At 45.0% G+C, this 17073-nt stretch overlaps 1 protein-coding gene across 5 annotated transcripts in view; it reads right to left on the bottom strand.

Moving 5' to 3' along the window:
- Window positions 1-17073, bottom strand: part of FHAD1 (forkhead associated phosphopeptide binding domain 1) — a 48269-nt gene that overhangs the window by 23712 nt on the left and 7484 nt on the right. For 4 of the 5 annotated variants that reach the window (XR_013639404.1, XM_078869492.1, XM_078869491.1 and 1 more), the window contains 12 exons: window positions 16655-16882; window positions 14990-15113; window positions 13928-14067; window positions 13059-13136; window positions 12388-12492; window positions 10962-11069; window positions 9925-10008; window positions 7423-7554; window positions 6794-7007; window positions 6459-6529; window positions 5411-5614; window positions 5250-5321 (listed from right to left, as the gene is read on the bottom strand). Coding sequence is in view for 4 of the 5 variants with exons in the window: in XM_078869492.1 (XP_078725618.1) it covers window positions 5250-5321; window positions 5411-5614; window positions 6459-6529; window positions 6794-7007; window positions 7423-7554; window positions 9925-10008; window positions 10962-11069; window positions 12388-12492; window positions 13059-13136; window positions 13928-14067; window positions 14990-15113; window positions 16655-16882 (1560 nt within the window). In the remaining variant the exon portion in view is untranslated. The remainder of the gene's footprint in view (window positions 1-5249; window positions 5322-5410; window positions 5615-6458; window positions 6530-6793; window positions 7008-7422; window positions 7555-9924; window positions 10009-10961; window positions 11070-12387; window positions 12493-13058; window positions 13137-13927; window positions 14068-14989; window positions 15114-16654; window positions 16883-17073) is intronic. The other variant, XM_078869493.1, reaches the window with a different exon arrangement.

Raw genomic sequence — 17073 nt, 5'->3', positions numbered from 1 at the left:
GGTGGTGGTGGGAATCCGGTTTCAAGTAGGAATCTGTGTGGGTGGCTTTCCTGTAGACAGAATGTCCCAAGGATCCGTCAGGCCTCCTCTCAATCAGAATATCCAAGAATGGTAGTTTACCATCTTTCTCCACTTCCATGGTGAATCTGATGGATGGGTGTCTAGAATTGATGTGGTCCAAGAAGTGGTTCAATGCTGGGAGGCCATGTGGCCAGATGACGAAAGTGTCATCCACATACCTCTTCCACAGGGAAGGACGCAGGGTGGATGTCTGGATGGCGTCCGATTCAAACTTTTCCATGAACATGTTGGCTATAACTGGTGACAGTTATAGCCCCTTGTCACCAGTTATAGCCAACATGTTCATGGAAAAGTTTGAATCAGATGCCATCCAGACATCCACCCTGCGTCCTTCCCTGTGGAAGAGGTATGTGGATGACACTTTCGTCATCTGGCCACATGGCCTCCCAGCATTGAACCACTTCTTGGACCACATCAATTCCAGACACCCATCCATCAGATTCACCATGGAAGTGGAGAAAGATGGTAAACTACCATTCTTGGATATTCTGTTTGAGAGGAGGCCTGACGGATCCTTGGGACATTCTGTCTACAGGAAAGCCACCCACACAGATTCCTACTTGAAACCGGATTCCCACCACCACCCATCTCAAAATAATTCTCTCATCAAAACGCTATACCACAGAGCCCATGGAATTTCTGACCAACACCACCTGGCCGGTGAATTAAGACATGTACATCTGGCCCTCAGGATGAACGGATACTGTGACCGCACTATCCACCAAGCTGTTTCTCCCACCACACAGAAACAGCCACATGAAACTCCAACCAAAACTATCACGTTACCATACATAGCAGGCGTGACCAAAAAGATCTCCAAAATTCTAAACAAACATAAGATCCAAGTCCGATTCAGTAAAGTGCATAAAATCCGTGATCTGATTCCATCTGTGAAGGATGTCGTTCCTGACTTACAATATCCTGGAGTCTACAAATTGAGTTGCAGTTGTGGTGATTGCTACATTGGAGAAACGAAACGTCATGTTTCTGATCGTGTCCGCGAGCACAAGTCAGATCTGAAACACGGCAGAACTGATTCTTCGGCCGTTGCCGATCATTGCTACAACTCGGTGGGCTGTCATGAAATTGTCTTTTCCGAGACCAAGGTGCTCTGCAAACCTCCTGGCTACCATCAAAGGTTTGTACATGAAGCCATACAAATATACAAACACAGACATAATTTCAACCGTGATGATGGTTACAAACTGAGTAATGATTGGAAAGATGTGATTAACCATGCAAAAAAGATTTAACTACACTTATTTGGACCATCTTATTTGACAGACAACTATTACAGGTTATTGATAGACAGCCAGACTTGTTTTACCATGTTTAGTTTGTTTCTTTTTTCACACTATTGTTATGTAGGCCAGGCTTAGTCACAAACCGTACCTCTCCATAACAAAGGCTCAGCCTCTTAAGCCTCACCTTACCATATTAATAAAAAGTGTGCCGTACTTGGCCCTTCCCCCTCTCCAACCATTATATATACGGAGTGGTAGCTCTTGCAATCTCTCATTTACTTGATACAGCTGTCGTGGCTGTGACGGTTACACCTGAAGACGGAAGCTTGTGTTGCTTCCGAAATGTCGTGATTTTTATTTTTATTTTACTTTTATTAATTTTAATGTTTTACCTACGTGACTTTACTGAAAAAACCTAAGAATACACATCATAACCATTCCCCTTTTACCTACAGTACAAGTTCAAGCCAGCTCACTTATACATGTCCACATGTTGCGTTACTATAACCACAACTGTAACTGTCACGTATTACCACCGGCTGTTTTTTTAAACGAAACGTCGGCCAGCAAGCCGCCACTTTGAACGAGTCAACACTCATGTGGCAGTGCTCGAGCAGCAGCGGCAGTGCCTGGAACATTTTGATGTCTAATCAGATCAAAAGAACCCTCGATTCAACGAGCCCTGTGCATCACAGTAATAACCACAAGTGCACACTTCCAAACATCAGCTGCTGGTACGTACGCTTGTAAACGCGTGTGATATAATCTAGGATTAAAAATCAGCTCTTACTTCACAACCTTAGATATTGCCTGTGATGAATTTGCATACTCATCCCTATCCTCAATCATTAGATATTATAACACAACATTGTTGTCCTTTCGCTACACCTTTGATTATCACGGTTGACTACGTACAGTGCGAAAGAAGTTCAACACACATACATATATACTCGAGACAATACACATAACTATGACCGTCTCACTGCATCACTGTCCTTGTCCTATTACTGCTAATTTAAAGGCAATTTCTCCTCTGCTATTTCTGTAGTCACTGACCTTCAGATCTGATAGTTCTCCCTCAACCAGCAGAAGCTCAAACCACAATATTCAGCATCCCATTCAAACAGGATCTTCATGCATGCACAGGTAGTCGCCACTCCAACTAGCGACTTAATATAGTGTGAAATAGTAACGATGCACGCTGCAATCATCACCTCTTGAGTCTAGATCGAGGGTGTCAATGTCTTTGGGATGTGTGTACAAATTATGCCACTCTGGTGGTTGGCAGGCCACAATCATGTGACAACTTTTAGGAGTTGGAATGAATAACTGTAAATAAACGAATGATCTATACAATACAGGGCTAATCTGTATGTGTAGATCACTCCACTAAGTTTAATGAAAGAGGTGTCCTACCTCGACATGACATGTAGTGGTAGTATAGCGGCTAGCGTGCTTCGCTACAAACCCAATGACCCGAGGTTGATTCCTGCCCACGGCCAACACCAGTGACGATTATCTGAACCGGTCCTGGGCCTCCCCTAGGTCGACCCAGCCTTTAATGAGTACCTAGTGGAGTGTGTAAACATTGCCACTAGGGAGACAAAGGCGGCCGGGCGTAGTGCTAGCCACCCACCCCTTGTGCGCCATACCTGCCTTCATACAATGAGGGAAAAAAGTATTTGATCCCCTGCTGATTTTGTACATTTGCTCACTGACGAAGAAATGATCAGTCTATAATTTTAATGGTAGGTTTATTTGAACAGTGAGAGACAGAATAACAACAAAACAATCCAGAACAACACATGTCAAAAATGTAATAAATTGATTTGCATTTTAATGAGGGAAATAAGTATTTGACCCCTCTGCAAAACATGACTTATTACTTGGTGGCAAAATCCTTGTTGGCAATCACAGAGGTCAGACGTTTCTTGTAGTTGGCCACCAGGTTTGCACACATCTCAGGAGGGATTTTGTCCCACTCCTCTTTGCAGATCTTCTCCCAAGTCATTAAGGTTTCGAGGCTGACGTTTGGCAACTCGAACCTTCAGCTCCCTCCACAGATTTTCTATGGGATTAAGGTCTGGAGACTGGCTAGGCCACTCCAGGACCTTAATGTGCTTCATCTTGAGCCACTCCTTTGTTGCCTTGGCCGTGTGTTTTGGGTCATTGTCATGCTGGAATACCCATCCACGACCCATTTTCAATGCCCTGGCTGAGGCAAGGAGGTTCTCACCCAAGATTTGACGGTACATGGCCCCGTCCATCGTCCCTTTGATGCGGTGAATTTGCCCTGTCCCCTTAGCAGAAAAACACCCCCAAAGCATAATGTTTCCACCTCCATGTTTGACAGTGGGGATGGTGTTCTTGGGGTCATAGGCAGCATTCCTCCTACTCCAAACACGGCGAGTTGAGTTGATGCCAAAAAGCTCCATTTTGGTCTCATCTGACCACAACACTTTCACCCAGTTGTCCTCTGAATCATTCAGATGTTCATTGACAAACTTCAGACGGGCATGTATATGTGCTTTTTTGAACAGAGGAACCTTGCGGGCACTGCACAATTTCAGTCCCTCACGGCGTAGTGTGTTATCAACTGTTTTCTTAGTGACTATGGTCCCAGCTGCCTTGAGATCATTGACAAGATCCTCCCGTGTAGTTCTGGGCTGATTCCTCACCGTTCTCATGATCATTGCAACTCCACGAGGTGAGATCTTGCATGGAGCCCCACGCTTAGGGAGATTGACAGTTATTTTGTGTTTCTTCCATTTGCGAATAATCGCACCAACTGTTGTCACCTTCTCACCAAGCTGCTTGGCGATGGTCTTATAGCCCATTCCCGCCTTGTGTAGGTCTACAATCTTGTCCCTGGCATCCTTGGAGAGCTCTTTGGTCTTGGCCATGGTGGAGAGTTTGGAATCTGATTGATTGATTGCTTCTGTGAACAGGTGTCTTTTATACAGGTAACAAGCCGAGATTAGAAGCACTCCCTTTAAGAGTGTGCTCCTAATATCAGCTCGTTACCTGTAAAAAAGACACCTGGGAGCCAGAAATCTTTCTGATTGAGAGGGGGTCAAATACTTATTTCCCTCATTAAAATACAAATAAATTTATAACATTTTTGACATGCGTTTTTCTGGATTTTGTTGTTGTTATTCTGTCTCTCACTGTTCAAATAAACCTACCATTAAAATTATAGACTGATCATTTCTGTCAGTGGGCAAACGTACAAAATCAGCAGGGAATCAAATACTTTTTTCCCTCACTTTAGGTGTTCACTAACAGCACTTGCCCCAACAGTCTGTTAAGGCAATAGGAGGGGAAATTTATCTTTTTGTCCAGGGGCCTCCTCTTGGATCACTCCACTAAGTTAAATGAAAGAGGTGTCTTTTGGAAAGGTTATGACATGTAGCTTAAGCGAATGTGGTAAACACTTTAAAAAATTAAACTTTACCAAATAATGTGTCTGCTCTGGTGCGGCTTAACCGAAAAACCATTCACAATGGCTCAGCTTGCACAGGAGGGCTGCATCCTAATTGAGGATCAGGTGAGTTGATGACTAAGAGTGATGTCAGGTGAGTGGTGATTGTCTGATGAGGGTCAGGTGAGTGTTATGTCAGCACTGCGTCATGCCTTCCGTAGCGTGCCACAGCCACGCCTCTACAATATGCTGATGCAAGCCCAAGCAGCAGTTGACACCCTGGACACCCTTGAAAATAAGATATTCCTTCTCAAGGGACTTTCTACGTAAAATATATTAATAAAAAAAGAAGAAGAAAACAACAGTCAGTACATGTTGTGTACCAATGGGATGTTAATAATGGGCCTATTGTGGAGACAGGGGTCACGATAACCTTGCACCAGATCTGTGTTTATATCCAGGGCAAGGGGAAAGACAGCACAGAGCATGAGAGAAGCGCTCACCGTCCGGAGCTGCGTGAGCTCTGCCTCTGCCTCCTGGGTGCGATTCTGGCAGGCAGTCGCAGCCTCCTCTCTCTGCACGAAGACACGCATGACATAGCTGAGACACAATACAAGCTAGATCAAAGTGGGGATTGTTCTTTGAAGATGTCTAAGAAAGACACCTGCTGGATCTCAAGCCGAGCCTGGTCCCTGATGCCCTCTACGTCATGCTGCAGTCTCTGCTCAATCTCCCGCTGCAGCCGTCCCTCCCGCTCTTGCTCGTGCACTCTCTCCAGCTCCTGCCGCTCTCGCTCGCTCTGCTCCTTCTCTTCTTCTCGAGTCCGCGCCTCTTCCTCGTGCTTCTCCTGCAGTGCCGCCAGTTCCAGCTGTTCAGAATGTACACCACCGGTGGGAAAAGCAAAGCTAAGGAAGCAACATAATATCACATTTTGTTCAATAAACACCACTGTTTAATGATCGTCATCAATAACCATGATCTATACATTGCTGAACGAAAACTAAAAACTTCAACTATTTTTATTTCACCAGGTAAGGTACACTGGGCTATGTAGCTCTTTTTCAAAAGCAACCTGGTCACAAATGATAGCTCAACACAGTGGCTTATCATATGCAAATGTATATCAGCCAAATACTCTAAAAGCATGTTTCGAAATGTGGAAGGAAAAACCGGAGGATCCGAAAAAAATCCACGCAACCACAGAAAGAGAAAATATTAAAACTACAAATATATAGGTGTCAGAGTCGGGATCGAACCTACAACCTTTTGCATACCGAGGTGAGGAAGTTAACATTTTGTCAGGCTTCCGCACGCAAAAAAAAAGTGTGTTTGGACAGGACCAATCACTCGAAGGGATGAAAGCAAATGGACAAGACTGGCAATGGAATGGCGGCCAAAAGAGGGAACATTCCCGAGGATGATTACTGCCTAGATGGAGTGGTGAGATCATATTCTGAGATCAGTTCACGTGCCTGAAATGAATCTAGGCATCGAGGGACTACATCCAGCAGTGGATAACCAATGGCTCATGATAATGGACAATGATGACGAAATGCCTTACATTTCATGAATAGCATCAAAACGCATTTAATTACACAAAATATCTTGGTGCAAAAAAATGGCTTTGACCATAAATGCACAATGAACAGAAACATTGCATGTGTGTGCGTACACCATTCACAGCGAGCCCCGTGTATGCAGGCTGTGTTTACCTGGATGGTGTTACAATGAGTTGTAGTCTCCTGGCACTGTTGGTGTAATGTTCGTATGCAAGCTGCTATTCCTGGAGGGTGGAAGAAGATCGGCACAGGTGGTGAGATCGAGAGACAGTATTTGTCACAAACACAATTATCAAAGCCTACAGTCACATGGGGTACATGAGGGGATGCGAAGCACGTCTGGCAAACCGTTTATGACGGTTCACATCGAATGACACTTCCTCATCACATTGATTATTATTATGATGAAATAAATATGATGGCTATTTCGAGCTCTGGTTGCGCTGCTAGTTGTCATATAGAGGAACACAACGGTGCACAGTCATCACCATCAGGCGTGCGTGAATCCTCAGCACGAACTCCGGCGTCAGTGAGGGCAGAGAGCACGTGCCCCTGCCACGCCACCAGGCCGCCCACTAGTGTGCACAGGGCATCCCGCAGCGAGGCGGCAGGCCCCTCCACACACAGCGCCTGCAGCTCCCACACGCTCGTGCCCAGGGGGCCATCGCTGTTATCGGCGCCGGCGCCACCTTCCGCTGCAGCCTGCCAGGGTGCACGCAATAAGGGTACGTGATACCTCACACTTTCACTTCTGTGGCCGTCTGAAATGCTGTTCTTTCTGATATTAGGAAGCCACTGGAGCTATCCACTTTAAAATCTAGATTGAACATTTGTTTTAGAACTGCTTTTCATGTTTAGTTTGTTGTCCTTCCTCCACACCTCTGATGAGCACAGTTGGCTACGTACATCCAATAACCACGTGTTTTACACAAACATTTCTTGCAATTTATAACTTTCATGACATAACTCTCACAATATTTGCACTAAAGTGATTCCTTCTTGCAGAGATCAAGCTGAAGATGTCATCAGAGCTTGAAGCTGTTCATACCATCCCTCGCCAGCACCCTTTACCCCCCCCCCCCCATCCGTCTCCCATTGGTATGTGCTATCGGAGCACCTGGACAGACACGAGGGCCTGCTGCAGGCTGGCACAGTGGGCCCGCCACATCTCTTCTTCCTCTGCTGCGCCACCCCGCGCAGCCTCGAGCTCCGCCACTCGCGCCACGATCCGACTAAGCTGCTGCTCCACCTGACAAACATACGACACAGTGCCTCTGTGTCAATCCACTGCTGGAAGGCCTCACCATGTCATGTTGGTAATGGAAACTGTTTGACCGTGTTTCACCACACTGGTTTGGCTTGAAGGGGATGAGGCCCAAGATCGATTTCACTCATCACCGATGTCAGTTGTGACTGGGAATCGAAGTCAAGTTGCCAAGTTCGTAACGCAGTGTGCTCTCTGCTGCACTATGACTCCCGTTAATACTATATGTGTATCCTCAAATATTCAAACAGACTATTAAGGTTGCTCAAAACATACTGAACTTTCATTTAGAATCATGAAGTATAATTTTGTGAAAACCTGTGTTGTCTGAATATCCATAATACAGGTTTTTTTGGGTTACATCGCGTAAATATATAAATATGGTGTTAAAACCCGCCACTACCCGACACAGCTAAATAGTAAGGGTTGTCACGTAAACATAACATGCCAATTCGTCACTAGTACAGCACACCAAGCCACAACATTTACAATCTGAGTACGACGTTTCGCCAGGAATTATTACTAGCTTCATCAGACGACAGCCAAATTTGTGGAGAAGTCTGTTGCATTCCTTATATAGAGGTGTAGATGTGGTGACCACATTTCTGCACTCTTGTGTAAAGTGGGGGGGATTACTTAGTCAACGTACATTATGCATGTGCATTATGCGAGCCCTTTGATATTTTCCTTCCTGTCTATTGTGTTTATTAAAATATCCCTACCAACGGTAATCCCTATTGAAGTATGCTGCCCTTTATAGGCATGCATTTAAACTATGTATTATTTGATTATTCGTTTCCACGCAGCACTAAGGCGGTAGCTATCCGAACGGTTAAAATTATTTTTTATTTCTTTAAATTTCGATAGATTCTCTCATTAGTCTTGGCCAGTAGTAGCTAGTTTTGCACAGAACTTCAACATGATCAAAATCAATTGAGTGTCCTTGTTGGCACGTTTGTTCTGCTACTGCTGACAGTTGTATTTGGGAGAATTTAATATTTCTCTGATGTTCTTTTAGTCTCGTGCTGATCATTCGTCCTGTTTGCCCAACATAACATTTACCACACGTACAGTTAATCCTGTACACACCTTCTGTTGATAGCTTCGGTAATATATCTTTTGTACCAGATATTAATTTCTGTATTTTATGTACCGTGCCAAATCATACTAGGATGTTTTGTTTTTCCAAACATCTTGCTAGTTTATCAGTTACTCCCGCAATGCACGGTACTTGGGCAGTTTCAATGCTCGTGTCATTTGATTTTGTTTTTGCATTCAATGCCCTGCTGATTTTAGCATCATTGTAACTGTTCATTTGCAGTGCTTCTTTAACATGTTGACTTTCCCTTCTCAGACTGTTGACCCACACTTACTTATACAGAGGTATTAAGTTTATTTTATTTGTTAAATGGCTAATTTACAAGGGAGATTCGAGGTGCGTGAGCACAGCAACAACACCACCAAGACAAAAACATTGATATTGCAGACAGCGAGGTCAGGGTCCTTAAGGAATATTGCACTACTAACAAACGAGGTATTTAAAGGTCGTAATAGAAACACATGCGAGTCATAAATAGTGCAATCGAATTATAAAAAGGTTCGGTACAGGTCCATCCCAACACACACATTGTGCATGTAAGCTTTGTGTTTTGGTTTAATAGGGAAGTAAAGAGGGGGAGTTAAGGGAGGGAGCCATGACAATTCCTAGATATTTAAAGTTGTCAGCTTGCTCAATAGGGTGTGAGTCCAGAGCCACGATATGCTTAGGTGGCAAGACAGATTTGGGGCAGCCCGATAATTACATGGGCAAAGTCCTGTTATAGATGCTATTGTAACTCCTCCATATAACTTCCATAAGCCATTAGGGCTGTATCATCAGCAAAAAAGGTGAATGTCAAGAGTGCAGATTGGAGATTCCTAGATTTCTGACATACATAGAAAACAAAATAGGGCCAAGCACAGAGTTCTGAAGTACCCTCTTCATACTGGGGGTCCTGTCAGAGGATATGGGCCATGAATGAGTTAAATGGCTCACAAAGTGTGGATCCGCATTTCTATAACAAAAGCAACCAAGTTGCAGTGTTTAACGTGGGACGCCATGCAACATTTGAATAATGCAACAAAAGCTGCGTGCGGGAACACTTTGATTTGCGTGTGTGTTGGGCTGCAATGTGTTGGGCTGCAATGTGTTGGGCCGCACGTGTGTTGGGCTGCGCACGCGTTGGGCTATATGTGTGTTGGGATGCATGTGTGTTGGGTTGTAATGTGTTGGGCTACAATGTGTGTTGGCCTGCAATGTGTGTTCAGCTGCAATGTGTGTTGGGCTGAGCAAGTGTTGGGCTGCGCTCGTGTCACCTGGTTGATGGCCGGCTCAGGTGGGAGCTCTGCGTCCGAAGCCGAGGGCAAAAGCCGCACGAGCACCGCACGCAACTCGGCCAGCTGCAAAACATGGCAGCACTCTCATGCAGTGCTGCGTTTGGCTCACCCCCTTGTAGGACATAACAAGTTTCAACATACAAAGTAGAAAAATAAATTGAAACCTTTCGCCAACAATATTTGAGCAACATTTCGAATTCAACTAAATTATATTTTTTACAAATCAAAATGCAGCCTAGTTTTAAGACACTACCAAATAGTGGGACATGGCAAAAAGCATATGTTCTATACAGTAAAACCTTAATATTCGCGGGGGATACGTGGCGCGAATATTAAATCCGTAAATATTAATACTTACAGTTTATGAGTAAACTAGGGTTAGGGGGCATAAACATATATTATGTTTAAACATATAAACCGTATGTATATATTAATAAATACATATATTGTATAGTTTGTGTTAATTAACTTACCTTTAATAATGATGACCTTAAACATATTTAAAAAGTGCAAATATCAACGTATAAATAAACCAATGTCTACAGTGCCGTATGTAATTCCAAAAACTTGTAAAGGAAAGCACCCGCATGTAAACAGTGCAGCAGACAAAGGCCGGCTGAGAGGGAGAGTGGCGTCGTGTAGAGGGAAACCTTCATGCTCTCACAATCCGTGCCATCCCCACGCCGCACAACTTCTTGCAAATATTTAAAATAAAAAATACAACCCCGTAAAATAAAAAAAATTTGCTCAATAAAATTATCGTGGATATGCAAAAGCTGCGATTATATAGCACGTCCATATCAAGGGGTTAATTTCGTAATAAAATAAAAAAAAATCGACAGAAATTACAGTCTGGCAGAGGAGAAGAGCAAAGTTTCCTGAGCCTGAGTTTGAACAGGGGCTAGGATTGGACTTGCAGATGGTCAGCCGGAGACAGTGCGCTGCTCTCTTCAGCTGAGCAACCTTGAGATGTGAGCAAGTGAGCCTCAGCACTGGCACTAAGCTCCATGCTGTACCGTGTGCTGAGCTTCCTGGTGCCGGGTGGTAGCCAGTCGCTCTCTCCGCGAGGCCTCCTGCGCTTGCAATCCCAGCCTCTCTCCCTCCTCCTGCACACGTTCAAGTGCCTGGTCACAAACAGACAAAGCACAAGGATTACCCTTGCTAGCCTGTCACCTGTCAGGGAGTGTACACATTGTCAGTACAGGGACTCCTCTACTTAGGAACATTCGACTTACGACCTTTCAGAGATACGAACAAACCTGTGCTTATGTGCAGTTGCCTGTTCGGATTGAGAGTTTAAGTTCTACCGCCGTGCAATAGATGGCGGTGGTGGCATCTGAATCTGCAGAACATAAAGAACTGTGGCATCTACAGGAGATTATACAACTTTGAAAGCCATTCCCTGTGTTTAGTGTACATGCCGTACAACATGTTTGGAATCGAGAGGAGTAAAGTTGGACTTACGAACAAATCGACTTACTAACAGACCTCTGAAACCTAACTCGTTCGTAAGTAGAGGAGTCCCTGTATGCACAATCACAGTTGACGTAATGCAAAGCCAGGAGACGGTGCAGACGTCTCTTCAATGGCGTCCACTGCGGCGACTGTGATTAAACCATTTTCCCATTTTTCACACATTTTACTTCCGATCCTTAAGCATGTATGAGAGCGAAGCTGATTTCCCCTTTCCACAAGAACAATGGGCTCATGCATAAGCGCATTATGAATACAAATTACAGTGGATCACACGAAATACACCATAGCCATAATTGATCATGCTGTGTATGGTGGAGAATGTTTGATAACAGTTTAAATAAATGTGTGTAAATGCTTTAAAACTATTTTTAGGAAACAGAAACAAGATAGAAAGAAAGCAAAATTAACAGAGGTGTATAATAATTTTGTATAATTATATATTTTTCCCTGCACTTCCGATTAGCACTGTTGGCTACATAGGGTGCAAAAGAATTTCAACATACATAAGTAATAATTATAATTACTTATTTATCCACAAAAGCTACATTGAGCCATATGACTATTTTTCAGAAGAGTTTTCATCTTATTGTTTTCAGCCGATTAATGAGTTGTTTACATGTGGAAGGAAACCGGAGCACCCGGAGTAAACCCATGCACACGAGAGGGCAAATAACACTCTATCCACGTACAGATGGAAACTAATGCTGATTAGTCAACTTGCTGTGCCGCCTCCTCCTGGCGAGCCAGGGTAAGGCACCTGGATGCCATCGGGAAAGGTGTTTCACAACGTTCGTGCGATCAACCAACCCTCACCTCCACAGTGCTGGATTAGAGGCGTGTGCCACCACCGCCCAGCGGTGATGGTCAGATTAGGATGAGAGCACAGCACACAAAGGTTAAGCAGGAGGCGGTGGCAATCATTGAATACAGGTTCCACAGCAACCAGCTTGGAGAGCATCAGAGCACCTGCTTCTCCTGCGAGAGACACTTGGCAACGTCCTCCTTCTCCCGTTTGAGGTTTTCAACCTCCACTTCCATGTCCCTCAGCCGCAACTCCACTTTTCTGATGGCCTGGAGGATAATGCAGTGGCCATAATACAATAGAATACTTGAACTTCAATAGAATACTTGACATAACTTCAACCGAGATGATGGATACAAATTGAGCAATCATTGGAAAGATGTTATTAACCAAGTAAAATTTAACTGTTCATAGTTGTTCCATCTTATTTACCGGGTACTAGTCTATTTTACCGAGTTAATTGCATCCTCAGCGTTTAGCAGTGCGGCTATCTTGCTTTGGGCGCCATCATCTATCTTGGCAGCAATCATGTTGCTTCTTTGCACTCAGCATCCCTGCAGCGCTCGCCCTCCTCTCCCCATTCGCTCCCCTCCCTTTCCCCCCCACCCTCCCCTCTCTGACTTATTTAACTGCCCTAACCCTGGCATCTCTCCCACTTCAGTAAAACATGTCTTGCTGTGGTTGTCACACCTGATGATGATTGCTTGTGTTGCAATCGAAACGTCGCGATTTTCTTTTTTTTTCACCTACGTGACTTTACCGAAAGAACCAAAGAATATAGAATACTTTAATTTCAATAGCATCTACGTGCACTCAAGAGCCTCCCGACACTTACGTGTTTGTGCGACTCCACCTCTTCCTCTCTGGCTGCGAGCGCTTCTTCCAGTCTCTGCGTTTCCTTCTGTATGAGAGACTGGACACCCACACACAACGGCACGCACACGCAACAATCACATTGAATGTTCTGCCAATGTAAAATCTCACTGACATACTGTATCTACACTTATTGCACTTGTAAAGGTACAGCCCTATTGTCAATCCACTGCTGGATGAGGGCCTCCCTGTGCCGTGCAGGTCGTGGGGGTTATTTTGCCATACTTTACCATGCTGGTCAGTGTCGATAAATGAAGGGAGGACCATAGACAAAAAATGCATACAAGTGCAGTAAAACAATTGATTTTACTACTGTGCATTGGTGGTTACTCGTCCAAGCAACTCTCCAAGCACAAATCGCTCAGCTTCCGAGATCTGACAAGATCAGGTACATTCCAGGTGAATTGGTCCAGCACCACAGAGGATTGTGAGAAGGATGTTAAGAGACACATTGTGTTAGCAGGAGAGATCTTTGATAATATGCGTGAACCCATTTACAAAAACAAGCCAACTGCAGTGTGACGAGACAGGTGTTCGATTCAGGAGAAATGTCCTGATTGTTGTATTATCCACTGTTGGATGAATACTGCGCCAAGCCTTCACCATCTCTTACAGTATCGCAATGCAACAATCCAACTAGCACCTGCACATTCGGTGATTTCATTGCTCCGTCTCCACAGCGGTATTCTTCCACGAGCCTTGCTAGTTTGTACCGTTGGTCTAAACGCGAATAACGTACACGTATTTAAAGTGACAACCTGACCACTAAAACTGGAAGCAGACCTTCTCACATGTCAGAGAAGCCCACCGGAGTGAGGGTGTGTAAGGCACCTTGCCAGATGTGGAAGCCAGTGGCTGCTGCTGTTGCTCCCCCTCACGGAGCTCCCTCTGCGTGCTCAGCAGGTCGGCGTGCAGCCTCCTCAGCTGCTCTTCACGCTGCGACGCCTCGCGCTGCAGGCTCGTCACGAGCCCTGTCACGTGCAGCGCGCGTATTCCAACAATTCCAGACACTCCACAACCGTGCCTTCATCATATCTTGGCTCAGCTATTGCAACCCTCTGCTCTACGGCCTCCCCATGGCCCTCCATCTCTCAAATTCCAGATGATCCAAAATGCTGCTGCCAGATTTTGCAACCGTAAATGAGACCACATCGCACCTCTTCCATCCAATAGTTCCTAATCTAGTCCTGGGTTAAATTCAAGATCACAGTCACCATCTTCAAGATACTCCATAGACTCGCCTCTGTTTACCTCTCCCCTCTCATCTCACTCTACTCCCCTCGTGCACAAATGCAGCATCGCCTTAACAGACTGTTGGAGCAAGTGCTGTTAGTAAGCACCTTTCAAGGCCGGCACAGCACATGAGTGGGTAGCCAACACCACGCCCGGCCGCCTTTGTCTCTCCAGTGATGGTGTTTACACATCGCACCCATTTTTGAGGCTGAGTCGACTTAGGGGATGCCCAAGACTGGTTCAAGTATTCATCACTGTTATTGGTCAGGAGCAGAAATCGAACTCGGGTCGCCAAGTTCATAGCACAGTGCGCTCACCACTACACTACCGTTCCCAAAAAAAAACAACCGTCATTCGCCACTAAGTGGTCGGTGACATCACCACGGCGCTTGTGCCAGACTAGGTGCACTTTGAGGCCACGTGCTGTGCCAGAGGCTCGCTGGCAGAAGTTCACGGGACAGACCCAGGTGCAATTGGTTGACTGATTTGACTGGCAGATGCACAACCGGTGCCCTCTATGGTGCCAACTTGCTGTGGTTTAGTCGCTCGGCGCTCCGCTCATTGTTGTGAGTGTCACTCCTCTGCCCTCCGCTGCTGTTGGAGGGCGACTATCTCCCAACTGCCCAGTAGCGTCCTGCCACTCCCCACACACCCCCGCACCTTTGGCCAGTGCCAGGTCTCTGCAAGCCTTGTCCAGCTCAGTCTTCAGATGAGCAACGTCCACATCGCGTTCTCTCGCCGTGTGATTCAGCACCTCGCTAGAGCCCACCTCAAGCCTGTTCAGCTGCAACATCACCGTTGTTGTAGGTTCAAACGTGTATGGACAAAGGAAAAACACATTCATATATAGTGGTTCCACAAAAACCATCGTTAATTGAAATGATCATTAATCGAATATAGGAAATACATGTTCAAGACTCAATTTGTTCAAAGACGATCGGAAGTTGACCTTTTTCATCCTAAAAACATAGTTTATAATATTAAACGACGCAATTTTAATAAATAAACGTTATAATAACATATTAAAGCATTAACGTAATTATAAGCACGGGTTAATAATGAATAAGAAGAGCATAAAAAGGTGCATAAAAAGAGCATCAAATAAAATTCTTACATTAGGCTTTCTCCACATTCAATTTAGGGGCCATTTATTATTGATCTTATTTAACTTTTAAGTAAAAAATACACTAAGTATTCAATAAAGCTGTTTCCATAAGCAACGCACATCAAACATTGAAAATATGGAAGCCAATTTCTCTCAAAACGCTCATAAAATGGCGGGTCGCTTATTGTTTGAGGTCTGCTGAGTCCGCTTAGGAGTGCTGTTAACTATTTTTTATTTCGCTCCGATTTGCCGAAATTGGCAGGAACCGCGTGATATCGTAAACATATTGTTCATCGAAAATGTATCGTTAATAGAAACAATGGGGGGATCCTATAGGAGGCGGATCGCTAATCGAAATATTGTTAATCGATGGCATCGTAAACCGAGGGACCACTGTACAACATAGACACCTATCCTTAACTTACCCAGAATCCACCCGATCTCATCAAATCTCAGATTAGCAGAGTTGAGCGTGGATAGTACTTGGATGGCCAAACACAATGCACAACAGATTTTTATAGGCTGCTGCAAGGCTGCATGGTGGGCAGCAGATGACAGTACAGAAAACTCCATTGTTGTAATGTATGCTTCAACATCTATGCTCCCTACCTTCACCAACTCGCACTGATCAGCATGGTGAATTATGGTCAATTAACTGCAAGACCCGCACAAAGGCTGTACACATGAACATCCCATGTGCCTATCGATATGTTTATTATCTTCTCAATGTTCTCACATTATGACCCTCGGGTCACTCTGCTGGATCCAAGCAGTTCTACAGATTGTTGCCTTGTTGCGATGTTTACATTTCAAGGTTTTCCCGAGATCGGATGAGATTGGGCGCATTCGGAGTGATTCGGTCACGGGCTTTGTGGTCATGCTTGGGGGTACCCGCACACACACTGCAGCCATGCACACGTTCTGGGGCTTGCACTCTTTTGGTGCTCAATAATACGGTGACAAGATCCATTCGATCCCGACCCTAACACCTGCTGTATATTTGGAGTTTGCATGTTCTCCCCGTGGTCGCGTGGATTTTTCTCCAAGTCTTCTGGGTTTTTGCCTCCACGTTTAGACTCAATGGGCTGTCTTATATTTAACTTCGTCACTTCTGAAAAAGAGCTAAATAGCTCAGTAGTTAATTCGTTAGTTAACATACCATAACGATATATGTATCTCTTGTTCCATATGTATCATCACTGGAGATGTATCCGAGTTACCTGCTCCCGCAGGACTCTGACCTCCTGCGTCCTGTTGTGGAGCTCTCTCTCCAGGGCCGGTCGCGTGCCATCCCTTTCAGCTGCCCACAACTCTTGCTGTGTCAGCTGCTGCCTCAGTGCCCCCGTCTCATCCCTCAGGGTCGAGATGACCAAATCTTTACGCTTCGACTCAGCCTCAAACACAAGCAGGCGCTTCACCTCATCTCCCAGCTTTAGCAGCTGCTGCTCCTGCAGGGTGGCACATCCAGGACCCTGTTAGGCTACTGCGCAGGTATGCCAGCCATCTCATGAGGACATGTGACATTGCAATTTGGTTTTACGGCATGTCTATACACACACACGAAAATATACAAAACACATTATCTCGAGATGATGTGTGGATGCATAAGTGGGCACGTATGTTGTTGAACTTCTTTCGC

The sequence above is a fragment of the Lampetra fluviatilis genome, chromosome 28 (genome assembly GCF_964198595.1).
Source record: "Lampetra fluviatilis chromosome 28, kcLamFluv1.1, whole genome shotgun sequence".
Classification (NCBI taxonomy): Eukaryota; Metazoa; Chordata; class Hyperoartia; order Petromyzontiformes; family Petromyzontidae; genus Lampetra; species Lampetra fluviatilis.
This window is presented reverse-complemented; position numbering and strand designations above follow the sequence as displayed.